The sequence below is a fragment of the Dromaius novaehollandiae genome, chromosome 17, assembly GCF_036370855.1.
Source record: "Dromaius novaehollandiae isolate bDroNov1 chromosome 17, bDroNov1.hap1, whole genome shotgun sequence".
Lineage (NCBI taxonomy): Eukaryota > Metazoa > Chordata > Aves > Casuariiformes > Dromaiidae > Dromaius > Dromaius novaehollandiae.
In genome coordinates, this window is record NC_088114.1 from 1,923,907 (window position 1) to 1,937,703 (window position 13,797).

A 13,797-nucleotide genomic window follows, 5' to 3' on the forward strand; every position below is an offset into this window, starting at 1 on the left:
CTTCCCTCACTTACACACTTAAGAAATTCACTATTAGAACTCTTCCTTTGTATCCTCTTAGAGGATTCTTGGCTCTAGTCAAGCTCAAGTCTGTACTTACAAAAGCCCCAGGACTGCACTTTGCTTGCAGTGAACAGAGCAAGCTTCGACTGCCTTCGCTTTTAATTCACATATGCTGTTCACAAAGGGCAGAATGCCCCTACGGCTCCAGCAAGCCTGCACTCTCCACAGCCCATGCTTTCAGCTCTTCCAGCTTGAGGACCTCCAGTACCTGCACATTTCTACCTTTTCTCATCAGATGGCTTAACAGCTCTTTTCAGACAGATGAGGCTTCAAACCCTGGAGGTGCTGCCCACCCACCCCGGGAGGAGTGCTGCCGGAGGCCGTCCACCCCAGCCATCCGCCTCCACTCACACAGAGCGCAGGGCGCTTGGTCGGGGAGTCCTGGCGACAGTGCGAGCTGTGGATCCGGTGCCTCTGAACAAGCTCATCGGCTGAGGGATCTGTCCAGAAGTGATCAGCTGTCTTCATCTTGGTGTACTCCAGAGCACAGGGCCCCACTGTACAGGGAAGGAAATCGCAGACGAGGTCAGTATTAGGAAGTCATCAGTACAACGCTCTTCTCCAAGATCCACAGAGCCCAGCATCTCAGAGCAGGGATAGTGGGACGGCAAGTAGCAAGCTCCAGGCTCAGTTCACATTGCCGCATTACGTAACAGCAGCTAAGAATTCAGAGAAATTCAGCCACCCCTGGCAGCGAGCAGACAACCAACCCATCGCATGACTAGCCACACGCCTGCAGAGCGCTGCGTTACAGCGCTGTACTGCTCTCCAGGCCCAGGCTCCAGTGCTGGTTTCTGCCTGTCAGTACCCCCGAAGCCTGAGTCTCCGACCAGCAGCAGCGTGTGCTGCTCTTCACGCACACCCCACAGCCCCAGCAGCTGTGTCCAGCGCGACCAAGCTTCCCAGAGCTCTTGCTAAGGCAATTGCATTGGCGTCACAGAATGGGGAACACAGGTTTGGAAAGTCAGCTACGAAAGTCGGGTAAGAGGAAAGTGTTACCCAATAAAGATGCAAGAATTGGCCCATCCACAGGATCCATCAGCAGAGCTTCTTTCTCATAGTACTTACTAGAAGAAATAAAAGAGAGCAGAACGCTGTAGCATTTCAGCCCCCTGGGAGTGCAAAGGGATAGAGACAGTGGTTTGAAACCACAGTAACGCCCTTTTCTGAATCCCTCCTGGGTGAGGAGACAAGAAGCTTATAACAGGCTGTTCCTGCCAGCTGTGAAATTCTGGGGGAATAAACCTCCTGCAGCACATTGCAAGCATCACCATCTCTTAAGAAAGCATTCTCACATCTGGAGATGAAACCTCCCCAGGACAGGACACCTCAACATGCAGTCTCCAAAAGCTAGAGAAAGACAAGGACAATGCAACCGCTGAACACTCGGCCATCAGCAGAGCAAGCATGCCTGTCTTTACTTTAGGGAGTGTACTGTACCCAGCAGCACTGTACCAGCAGCAGGGTATCACTGGAGGCCCTGTCCTGGGCACAGCAGGGCTGTCCCATCCAGGGACCCCGCTGGCCCACCTGGCTGCAGCTCAGCCAGCAACACCTCCAACACCACCGGAAGGTGCAGCCTCTGTGGGGGCTGCTGGCGGCAAGCTGGGAGGGGCAAAGCGTTGGCCTGTGCCAGCACTCACCTGCTGTTCTCAACTAAGTAATGCACGATTTTATCCAAGACCTTTTCGAAGAGGGCTGTGCGGATCCAGAGGTGCTTGATGGCTTGAGGAGACAGGTTGGGCAGCTTCGGCACTTTGCGCACGTTCTCCGGGATGCCTTGGACTTGATTTCGTCTTTAGAGGCACAAGGCAGAAGACAACATCATCACTGGCTCACATCACTGAGCACCGCAGGAGCACGGGACCAGCACACTCACTGCACCTTATGGGGCACAAGGTCAGGCTTTCAACGGTGCTGGCTGTGGCGGCTGGGACGTGCCCAGGGAACCACGTGGGGACGGGGTTCTGGGGACTGCTCCCTTCGGGCAGCCCACTCCCTGCTCCAGAAGGCCCAAATCTACGTTTGAAAAGAGACTTTACTAAATCTGTTTTCAATAATAAAGGCCTCCTGGAAGAAGTCTCTGCCTCAGTAGAGTTCTCAAACCCACAGACCTTTTCCACTGGTGCCTGAAGACAGAAGTTCATAAGCAAAGCAGCTTATCTTAGGACAGCTTAAAGATTCCTGCCCCCAGGTAGTTGCTTCATCCCTCTCCCTGGTACCTGTCCAAGGATGAGTAAGTCACTTTCAAACAGCAGTTGAATTACTGCAGGTTAAAGCCCTGTACATTGAGGCAAATCAAATTTGGTTCCAGCTGACTTAGGGTATTTACCCATAAACTGGGACAGTTCAGGAGCGAGCATGTTTAGCAGGCCCTGAGGTATGGGACGAGGGACACAGTAAACAACTGGGGTTCACTCAAGATACCAACAGCCCAAGAAAGGACTCTGCTCCACTCAAAGAGCAATCCCCCCCTGTAGAAACTCAAGTTGAACATTGCAACCACACCAAAATGCAAGCAGTCTGTGAGATAACAGGAATGCTGGTGCCTTACGCATTCTCAATAAGCTGCTCCAGGTCTTGCACCTTCTTGCAAAGCTCCTCTGCCAGAGGAAAGCTCTTGCCCACCTTCATAAACAGAGCTGCTATCTTGTTACTGCGCAGGAATCCAGCCGCCCTCCGCTTCAGCCCATACAAGACACAGGCTTCCACAGCAGCTGCAACAAAACAAAGTCAGCACTGCAGGAGAACTCTGAGCTGTGCTGCACTTACGCCAGACTGCTTGTCCCTTGCTGCATGCATGATCCTACTCTACAGCAGAAACGTTTCCCAAGAGGAAATCAATCCCATGTTCTAGTCCCTGCCTAAACAGATAGAAGATCAAGGTACCCAGATGTCATTTGACCCAAAGCAGCAGTCCTTTCTGCCTGCAGAGCCATCAGCCCTGCTGCCTGTAGAGGTACTATTTCAGTTTTGCAAAATGGAAGATGACAAATTGGGCTAGGTGAAGTCTTTAGAAACTTGGCTAGTCTGAATAAGAGCACTACTTTAATGCAAGTCAACATGAACTGTGGGTATGCCAAGACATAAGTATTCTGAAGGAAAGTTAACTTATGCCTGTTAAAGTAGGTCCAGGGTCTCTGTGAAATCACTGAAAGGGACTAGTCAGATCGACTAGCCCATCTCAGACTCACTTTATCTGACCAGCCAACAACCTGGAGAGAGCTTATGAGATCGGCAATGAAACGGGAATGTGCAGCTTTCAGACAGAGGCGGTCCTCTGTATGACCAACAGCGAGCGGTCTGCACTGACACGCCAAGCTAGCAGCCTGGATTGCGATTTCTCAGACCACTTTGTTCATTCAGGAAACAGGGCAGGAGAAAGCACATGAACCCCTGTGCTTGCAGTTCTTTGTTCAGAAAACGCCAGGATCCAGCTCCACAAAACAGTATCCTGAATGCAAACAAATCAATGCCAGCACTGGGAAATCTCAGCACGCAGAGGGGTCACATTCTGCTTCCAGGTCACTGCCTGCGAGGTCTCTCTTATCAGAATGGTGATTTTCCCAGCAGAGGAGTGATGGGCTCAGTGTGGCAGTAATAGCACAGGTCAGGAATTGCCAAGTGCTTGTTCATACACAATCACCCCGGTAAAGTCTGTTGGAGTAAACAGTTTCTCTGTGGTTTAACGGCTTGGAGCTAAGCACTGCTGCCCATTACACAGTAACGCCTCTGGCTGTGCTCCCCTAGCTGAATGTGTTTTAAAGTGCTTCAAGCACACAGTTTGCTCATAGGGCTGGCAGTCATGGCCAAATCTGGGACTGACAGCAGGATTTCGTAGTGCCACGGGAGAAGGCAGCACTGGCAAGCTATCTGCGAGCTCAGCGGATGACTCCCCAGTGTGCTCAAGGGAAATTAGTCCACTTACTAATGATGGTGGCTGGACTGGAGCAAAGGATGGGATGTGGAACTCCTGAGTTCTCCAGAGAACTTCCCCCCCTCTTCAGGAAAACGTACATATCAGATACGTGACAACTAACAGGAAAGCGTGCTGTGTTTCCTTTAGGTGGGACAGCTGCTTTGCTATGTGAACGAAGTCGCAGTACGATTCCTTTGTGGCATGCAAACATGACAGACAGATTCTCCCCACAAGTTTCTTCAAGACTTTAAAGAAACGGAACTCACTAAAGTTTCCCTTCAGCCCAGTCTGAGGCACTGGTACACCTGGAAGAGGAGAGTTTGTTCCCGGCCCCTGTGCTGTGATGCTCCAAGTGAAAAGGAGAAAGCCAGAGGGCAAGGCACAGAGACGCTAAGCATTTCCAAAGCAGCAGAAGAAGCGGGGCAACTTTTTCACAAAAATCTGAGTTCAGACAAATTTTTTCCTGAAAAAAATCTAAAGGCAATAGAGAACCTGAGGATAAGCCACACGCAGAGGAAGAACAGGCAGCGCTAGCAGCTCAGTCTGGCTTCGGTGCCCCCTCAGGCCTGTGGTGACAGCAACGAGTGGCTGCTGGCACACGGCAATACAACCCCCCTGCAAGGCTTCACCTAATGCCCTGAGCTGGGCTTGGCTGCAAGGCAGTGTCGGGCACTCACTAAAGCTGCACCGAGTGCTCAGAAAGCACCCACCGCCCGCCCGTTCCTGCCAGGCTCCTCGGCAAAGGTGCCCAGCCAGCGGCAAAGGCCGCGGGGGAGCCCGCTGCCAGGGCAGACCGGCGATGACTCCACAGGAGGATGCACACGCATACGGGCTCCGCTGGCAAGCTGCTTGCTGGAGTCCCCTGGGAGGGCTCACGATGGATGCCTAGTATCCAACACAGACTTAAACAGGCTGATCAAAGCACCGGAAAATTACACAAACCCACAGTTCTGCAAGCGATTGATCTGGGTCCGACAGAACAGCTTGCCAGCGCACCAGCACCCCTCCTTCTCCAGGAAGCCAAATGCTGCAGACAACCGTGCTGAGCCTTCTCGGCAGCGGCCAAGCAGATGCTGATACACCTCTCGCTCGGTAAGGCATTTTTTCCTACAGCTGAACAACTCTATGAAATCATTTAAGACGACATTTCATGCAGACCCGTAAACGTCAGCTCCCAGGGCTGAGAGATGGTCTCATTATCTCTGCCCTGTTTAGTGCTATGCCCGAGTTCACCGCTGAGCAGACGGGGTTTGCAGGGCTGCGCGTCTCAGCATGCTGCGAGACACAGTCTGGGCTAAGAGCAGAAGAGCAACACGTTTGTGCCAGCCAAGTTCTGCTCACCCAAAACAGCCATTCAGAGTAGCTGGATGGATACCTAGTTTTTAAACAAAGCCATGCACAAACCCTCCTCACATCCAGACGTGCTGCAGATACCACTGCCCACACAGGCAGGAGTCTTCCCACTTGTCCCAGAGGACCATCTGCAGCTGCAAAATAAGACCCAACCGCTTCACGGCTTTGGGAGCTGACAGCTCTTCTGGGATCTAAAGACTGACAGAACGAAAGAGAAAAGACCCTCCCTTTCCAGCACACGTGCACAAATCATCCCGCTCCACATCCCTTCACTCTTTTGCTCTGTGCTCCAAGTGGCAGACACAGATGACCCTATTTGCTTGTGGCGAAACCCAGAGTCATACTGTGCCGGGCATGGAGGCAGACATCTCCACAAAGGTTAGACAGGTCTCTGCTGCTGACCTGCTGCAGGGTGGAGGAGCGATTGCCAGCCTCTGCCAAGCGGGGTGAGCAGCTGGCTGGAGTGGAATCGCAAGCAGAAAAGCCACAGGAACACCAAGCCAAAGCCACAGCTGGTTTTGGAGTGTGAGGTTATGCTGACATACAGCCAAACAAGCAAATCACAGCAGCATCTTCAAAACTTGGGGAGAAGTCTTCCCTCTCCACCAAGACTGAACCGACAGCGAGGTCTCTGCAGGACCACACTGCCCACATCAGCTCTCTAACAACGGAGACCGACTTCAGCCTGTGCTCTGGACAAATGTTTTAGATAACAAGCCAGGAGACGGCACCCACAAACACACATCACCAGGGCTGCCCTACCTCTGCAAACACACAGCTTTGAGAAGGGGCCTGGGGATCCTCCGTTGTTCACCATGCTGCAAAGCTGTGGGGGGGGGCAGGAGCAAGGGCTGCCTCCTTTCACAGATGCCCTGCAACCCTGCTGAGAGATAATCTATTTGTCCTCAAATGCTTAATATGCAGTCAACTCTGCTCTGAATTTCCAGCGATGGCTAAGAGCAAGCTTGCTCACGCAGGAAAGCCAACAGATTACTTTGTCCACACTATGGCCAAAGCAACAGATCTCCCTGTCCGATAGAGAGCAGCACTCGGGAGCAACTGAGGACTGAAGAAAAGCTTCCCAGCAGGCTCCAGCAAGACGAAGCAGTTATCAGCATCTGTCCTCAACATTGTATCCTGGACCTCTTCAAAACCCTATTCCTACTAGCAAAACTATACATGAACTTGTGGTCTACACAGGAAAAACACTCCCAGTGGCCAAGGGCTGAAACACTTGAGCACATGAACTAAGTGCACCTTGTCCACACTAAATCCCAGGGTAATAATATTTCCATTTTTTAACCTTCTGAGTTTTTGAGCCCAGTTCATAATTTACTGTCACCACTGCAGACACAGAGATAGAGACTCTCCCCATCACAAAGGATATAACCCACAGCAGAGACCACACGGTACAGGGGGTCTGCCCAGCTATGCTCAGGCAAGGTGGGAGTTTTATTTCTTGGTGAAAGGTCAGAGAGACTTCTGAGGTCCTGGAACAGAGACTCATCTTGCCCGGCACAATTAGAATTACTCAGGGGTTAAGCACAGAGGCAGTCTTAGCATCGACATGGACAACAAACCCCTTCGCACACACATGCCCCCCAGCCCTGCCGCTGGCCCTCTCATCAGCCTCCAAGGGCAGCGTGAACGTGACAGATGCCAACTTGCATTTGTCCATCTCCAACCCTTCCCTGGCTGGGAAAACAAGGCCGCTCGGGGCCGTTGCCCTTTTCTGCCAGACCACTGGTTTCATCAGCAGGGATTCGCGGTACACTGGCTATCCAACGGACTAGGAGGGCTAGATGATGAGGGCTCACCGAGGAAGAAACCTTCCCCCAGAGAAAAGAGCAGCTCTGCACAGCCAGAGCCAGGCTTGCAACACGCTCTGCTTGTCAGGGCGAGAGGTTATTTACAAGCTCACCTGGCTCAGGGACAGCCACAGCTCTGAAGAAGCTGCACACACCATTCCAATTAGAGCACAACAGCAGACAGACTGTAAGCTGTAGACACCCAAAAGCCAGTCAAAAATGCAGTAGCATCATTAAGAAACCAGAAAGAACCAGTAAGTCCTTCGTGCCTGGATGCCTCAGCTCTGTGTTGCAGAAGGCTAAAAATAATTCCAGGCTGTGAAGCCTCGTGCTGTACAGAAAAACAGAGAATGACTCACACCTCAAAATCTGTTCTGCTCTTTCGATGCCATTCTGCCAACAGCGTATAGAGATACGCAGGCCTGGAACAAGCACTCGCATGTCTTTTATCCGAGGCCCCAGGAGAAGCAGAAGGCAGCCCTTTTGCTCGCCAAAGCAGGAAAAGGAGACCACACAGCTCCTTTTTCTCTTTCGTGCATATGTCTGTGGATGCTACAATCTCATTCACTGGTGACAGCACCACATGAGTCTTCTCAGAGCAATTTCTTCAAAAGCAAGTTGTCATCACTTCTGTCATTTTCTTCCCAGCCTCCAAATTAGCAAGCTGCCCTTCAGCTATTTGTACATTCAGGAGTGCAGCTCCCCCTCCGCGCACTGCCTGCAGCACTTGCTCAGCAGCAGCCACACGGCCCCTGCCCAGGCAGCTGACTAACGCGGCAAGCGTGTCTGCTGCGAAGCAACAGTCACAGCGAGCCGAGGAGGCTCTGAACGGGCCCCAGCCTCCGCCTTCCTACCTGGAAGCCGCAGCTCCTGGTGTTGGTGCAGAACAGCAGTTCTAGCTCTCCTGGCATCCTTTCAACTGTAAGGATTTGGCCTGTGTAAGAGCCAGAGAGCTGTGAAATCTCCACCCTTGGAGATGGTCAAAACTCAACTGGATGAGGCCCTGGACTACTTGATCTGCCCTTGAAATTGGCCCTGCTTAGCAGGGGACTGGACCAGACACCTCCAAAGGTCACTTCCAACTCCAGTTATTCTGCGACTATAAATCAGGCAGCTGTTAAAGGCTGCTGCGATTGTCCCTGCACCAGAGAGATTCCCTAGCGGCTTCACTTCCAAGGCTGAGCCACAGGAAGAAGATGGAGCTTTCCATTTTCAGAAAGCTTTGGGTTTTGCCCTTTAAGGAAGACTGCTCAGCCTAGGACCCTGCTTCCAAAATGCATTCCTATCTCAAATCCCTGGAAGTGACAACGCTGAGCAGACCGTCTCGCTGAGCAGACGCCCCACAGCAGCGGAGGCTGGCTGGGCTTGCCCAGTCCCCTCTGCAGGAGCAGTGCATCCCCCTGCAGCTATGCTGGGCTTTGAGCAGGGACTGCACGGCTGTCTAGCTGTCATTTAGGGAGAAAAGGTGGCAGCCAAGAGCAAACCACAAATAAAACCAGCAAGTAGCTTTCCCAGCAATTGCTAGCGGGCTCTCCCAAGGCCCTTCAAGCCATACCTTCTGCAGGGGACAGCAGGCCTCCCTGCCTTCACGCTGCTTCTCTTCAGAAAGCAGGAAATGCTAGTCTGCATCTCTGTGCGCTGCAAAAAGGAATAGCGGTTGCTTCTGCCAGAGGCCTCATTGCATATTGGCCACCCAAATGCTTTGCAGAGGGAACTATGAAACCAGTGTGTCAGGCCTGAACAAGGGAAGAGGCCCATGAGAATCAGAGACACCAACACAAACCCACAGCAGAGGCTCGCAGCAAATACACGGCAGTCCCTCTGCAATCCCATACAAAGCCCTTCACCTCCCAGGCTCCACTTTCTCCTCTTCCCTACATCAGTGCCAGGTTCTGGGAAGACCCCTATTCTCTGGGGATCATCAGAGCACAGGAGTGGGGCAAGGAAGAGGTGCCCGAGATCTGGTCTAGGAGCACATGGGCACCACGACGAGGCCAGGCCCTGCTCAGCACTTGTGCATCTCCCAGCGATTCACCAAAGAGCCAGGACGGCAACAAGCAAAAGGGCTAAGGCAGTCAGAAAGGTTCAGGCCAAGGGAGTTCACATCATCAGCTTCACCACACAGCAGAGAGCCAGACCCAAGACCACGGCTCCGCTGCACTCTGCACCGCGATCTACCTGCTCAGCCAGCACCCTGCGTGTTGCCATAGACACTAACCCAGCAGCCCCGAGCAGCGAGAGCCAGCACACGGTAAACAGCATGAGAAATGGGTGAGTGGGCAGGGAGCAAGCACGGCTTCTTCCAGGAGGGCTCCTATGCCTCTTCTGTCTTTCTCCTCAGTAGAAATATAATACATGAAACGGAGGACAGCAGGCAAGCACGGGTGCCTCAGGCGATCACTGCATCCTGCTAAATGAGAGGGAAGGCACAGCTTCTGCCACAGAGGAGGCAGAGATCAGCCCGAGCCAAGAGAAGAACCAGCCCTACCGATGCCGGAGCTCTGCCCGGGGCATGGGCACCCCTGCCTGCCCCCCAGGATAATGCCCTTTCCAAGCAGCCAGGGATACTGAACTCCAGGACAAGACAGCGGCCAGTGAGGAGACCGAGGCAGATGGAGGGCACCAGGCACCTTGCCAAAGCACACTCTCAAGGTCTGGGTGAGTGGGTAAACACTTGACACTGACAGGGCTGCCGGCGTGCAGAAACCACAGCTCGTGCCTGATTAATGCTGTCCCTTCGTTTCCTTGCAGCCCCCGTCTGGCTCCAGCTCCATCCTACCTGCACCTCGAGCCCCAAGGGGCTGTGAAATTTTGTTCTGGTCCAAAGGGTCTGGTTCCAAAGGCTCTCCCTGGCAGCCTGGCAGTTCAGGTTTCTCAAGAACCCGCTTTACCGAGGGCATTAACTGTGGCAAAGGCAAGCACTTATTTTCCAGTTTAAACAGATGATGACCGTGAAACTTCAGAGAAGGGCCAAAACAATAGAAAAAATCTGATTTTGTCACCTTGGTTACAAAGTCTCCTCTGATGATGAGCAACAATGTTATCAGAATAGAAAAATTCTGCTTTCATCTGTCACAGAAGAGATGCCCATGTGCTGGGCATAGCTCTGTGGGTTGGTCCAGCCCCCAAGAAACCTTCTCCAAGGCAGAGGACCTGCTGAGAGGGAGCTGGGACATGGCTGTCAAGTGGGCTTGCCAGCTGCTTTGTGTTACTGTATTGTAGTCTCAGCTTGGCTGCTCTGAGGAAGCCAGCATGTCCTCCTCTCTCAGGACTACCTGCCCCGTGAACTCTGCATAAGGTGGGGATGCAGAGACATGGCACGAAACTCATGATATCTTCCAACCAGAGCTCAAGGCACCTGAAACAAAGCTGCTCTCTGTTGCCCCCAAGGTTCCTCTTAGATGCAAATACTCCTACTGCCCTCAGGACCTCTGCTCCATCCTTGCTGAAAGTCCACCTAGGTACCAGAGAGGTTATTTGAAAAATGCTTTGCCAAGATTTTGATGGGTTAATTCCAAAACACTTCCACATTCACAAAATTGCCACTAAACAGTAGAAAAAATAAGTAAAAAAGAGGTTAAGAGGAGGTCTGGCACAGCTGCCAGAAAACAGGCCCTAAACCAGCACAGTATCTGATCAGATCCTCCACAAACCCGGTTTTAAATGCTGTAACAGCTGTTAATCTTTCTTTTCCTGCATTCACTCAACCTGAAGACTCCTTTCCATAAATTCCTATTCTATAATAGTAAAGAAATATGTAGACTTAACAAATTTTCTGTTGAACTAATTCTCAAGGGGATTTAAAAAAGATTGTTTCTAGTATTGCTAAAGTGATTGTATATGCTGCCAATGTCTTTCCCTCTTCCAGCATGTCTCAATCTATTTTAAGTACAGAGCAAAAGCCTTCGGGATTCGGTTTGCTGCCAGAATAACTCCTACTCTGGGAGTAACTACCATCCAGTCTGAGCACCAAGCCCCATGAATGAAGTGTGTCCCCAGGAAATGCCTGGATCACAACACTGCACACGGCAGCGACAGCCCCACGTTAAGAGAGTGCTCAAGCCCCCAGGGTTGTGAAGCTGATTTCAGCATCCTGCTGCCAGAGACTCACCACAGAAGGAGATGATGTGGCTGCTGTCCTCGTGCACAAACTTCCTTGTCACAGCTTCCTCCATGATCTGCTTCACCTGTTGAACAGAGGCCTAGTTAGAGAAGACAAAATTTCACCTATAAACCAGAGAGCGGAGAGACCTGCGGCAGAGCGGGCACAAGATGCTCTGCTCGGGAGGCAAGAGCAGCGCCTGCCCACACAGGGAAGGAGCACAGGCTGGGCACGCACTGAGCCATCGACGGAGCAGTGTTTGTCCCCGCAAGGAAACCTCCTCCGCTGTCGGACTTCTGCAACAGCCACTGACAGAGCGTGAGGTTCCCTTGGAGAATCACTGGACCTCTGCTTGCCAAGCATCGCAGGCTATTTCAGAAAGTCAGGTAATAACAAAGGGAGAAGCAAATGTTTTGTTTTTTTGAGAAACTTCAGGCTAGGAAAACATTGGGCAGAGAATTAACTGCAGGAATCAAACATCGTTTAGATAAAAGACACTTTAATCCAGGTCACTAAATCTTATTTAATGCTTTTATAGTGATTTTATTCTCTTTCATTTTATGAGGATTTGACAAATTTCATGTCACACAGACATCCCAAATGACCTGGACCTATCTGTCAATGCCCAAGTCAGTGAATCACCACCACTTGGCCACCAAATTTGACCAGGAGTGTTATTTGCATAGCAATGCAACCAGCACTGCCCTCCAAGTGACTGAGTCTAAATTGCTCATGACACATTTTTGGCACTCATTTCTGCTCCCTTAATCAAAAGGAAATTGTCATATCAGGGGCACAGTAAGGGGAAGAAAGTAAATAGGAACCCACAGAAGTTAAGAGCACGATTTTTGCAGACACAAGATGGGATGTCAGAATGGAAAGCCAGACCTGCTAGGTGACCGAGCTGCAGAGGAGGGACTCCAGCCTCAGAGGAGCTCCCAGGGCTGCCTAGCTCCTCTGGGACAGCAGCTCTGAAGTACCTAAGGAGTTGAGGACCAGCAGAGCAACAAATCCAAGTACCCCTGGCACCAACGCTCTTCCACGAGTACCTGTGCAGTCCCATCCCTGACAACTTTCACCCTGCCCAGTCCTCCTCCATCAACGGAGTGTGTCCATTTGGAGCACGGAATACAGGACTCCTCCGACCTGTTTCTGGGATGCAGCAGCATCACCCCGCACACAGGTGCTAACAAACTCTTCGGGAGTTGATGCTGCCTGTTACACACCACCTCAGAGCCAGCAGTGCAATGGGAGTCCACGCGCTGATCCGAGACCAGCTCCCTGGCTCGGCCTCTGCAGCTCGAACGAAGCCGTGAGGAAGCCCCAGCCGCTCTAAGGGTTGTGCTGCAGGGCTCGCCTTAAAACAGCTCCAGTACAGAGCACTTCCATGGGGACTGCAGCTTCACACACACTTTTCCTTGGCAGGGCCAAAGTATAGCCGTGGTCTCCAGAGCAACTCAGGGCAGCCACAGCTCTCAAAGAACACCTCTTCCATTTGCCCCCATACCTCTGCAAGACCAGGATTTACACACAAGAGATGTGGAGTTTAATGCCCAAAGAGGTTTGAGACCTGCTCAGAAAGCGCTGGAGAAGCAGGTGTTATTAATGAAGCACGCAGCCCTAGAGTGACCACCTGCTGCTGGATACGGCCTTGGCTAGCTCTACCGGCCACCATCCTCCAGCCAGACTGCTTCCTCCATACCATGCACACCACGGCCTCTCTGCCTAAGTCCTGCCAGGTCCCAGCAGCAGACCAGAGGACCTGCTGACCCTCTGCCTGTCCCCACCATCACCCCCCGCATCCCTGCTGCGAACAGGGCAGCCCCTCCGTGCAGACCCCAGCCGGCCTCTTCCCGAGCTGCTGTGCTTCTCTCAGGCAGCCTGTCTCATGCTCTCACCCTCCCTAATCCTGCTGAAATCAGCAAAAGTCCAGCTGCATGTTTGGTCTTTAAACATTTACACTCCGAAACAGCATTTCCTTTTAAACACTGAACTGCCAGCATGCCCGGATTTCATCTTTCAGTGCCTCCAGAACATCCGGCTTTTCACGCTCTGGTTTCAGAAAACGCAGGGGAAAGAATTCACAGTGCAAAGTGGTGGGTGTAAGACAGGCTCTGCTTATCAAGGTGTTCTCTGTAGACAGGGGAGAGAGAAAACAGGAGGTCAAGACTTGGCTAAGCAAAGCCTGCCATGTATGAGAGACCTTTAACAGCATCATTTGGGGAATTAAACTCCTTTGGAAGCTATAACCAAGGTCAGTTATGCACAGCTGACAGCTTAGTAAAGGAAACCCTTTTCCAAATATGGATTAAGAAAAAGTCATACCTAAACCCAAACGAGCCCCTCTGCATGTCAAAGCAAACAGGTCAGCTCCCTGCGCTGCTCTGCTCCGACGTGCACAGTGACTAACAGAGGCTGTTCCTGAACGCAGGGGAGAGCAGGATTTGTGCAACGATTCCACCTGTATCCCCAGCAGCTCAGATGAGCTGACGTGAGTCAGGAACTTGCAGCAGGGAATGTGCCTGAGATGTGGAGGGTAGATGTTCTGGTCC

General features: G+C 51.9%; 1 protein-coding gene across 7 annotated transcripts in view; it reads right to left on the reverse strand.

The window, feature by feature from the left end:
* The window catches only part of SGSM1 (small G protein signaling modulator 1), a 51,594-nt gene that overhangs the window by 23,914 nt on the left and 13,883 nt on the right, over positions 1-13,797 (reverse strand). For all 7 annotated transcript variants that reach the window (XR_010392016.1, XM_064521871.1, XM_064521870.1 and 4 more), the window contains exons 3-7: positions 11,255-11,330; positions 2,618-2,780; positions 1,707-1,859; positions 1,063-1,130; positions 415-560 (exon numbers count right to left, since the gene is read on the reverse strand). Coding sequence is in view for 6 of the 7 variants with exons in the window: in XM_064521871.1 (XP_064377941.1) it covers positions 415-560; positions 1,063-1,130; positions 1,707-1,859; positions 2,618-2,780; positions 11,255-11,330 (606 nt within the window). In the remaining variant the exon portion in view is untranslated. The remainder of the gene's footprint in view (positions 1-414; positions 561-1,062; positions 1,131-1,706; positions 1,860-2,617; positions 2,781-11,254; positions 11,331-13,797) is intronic.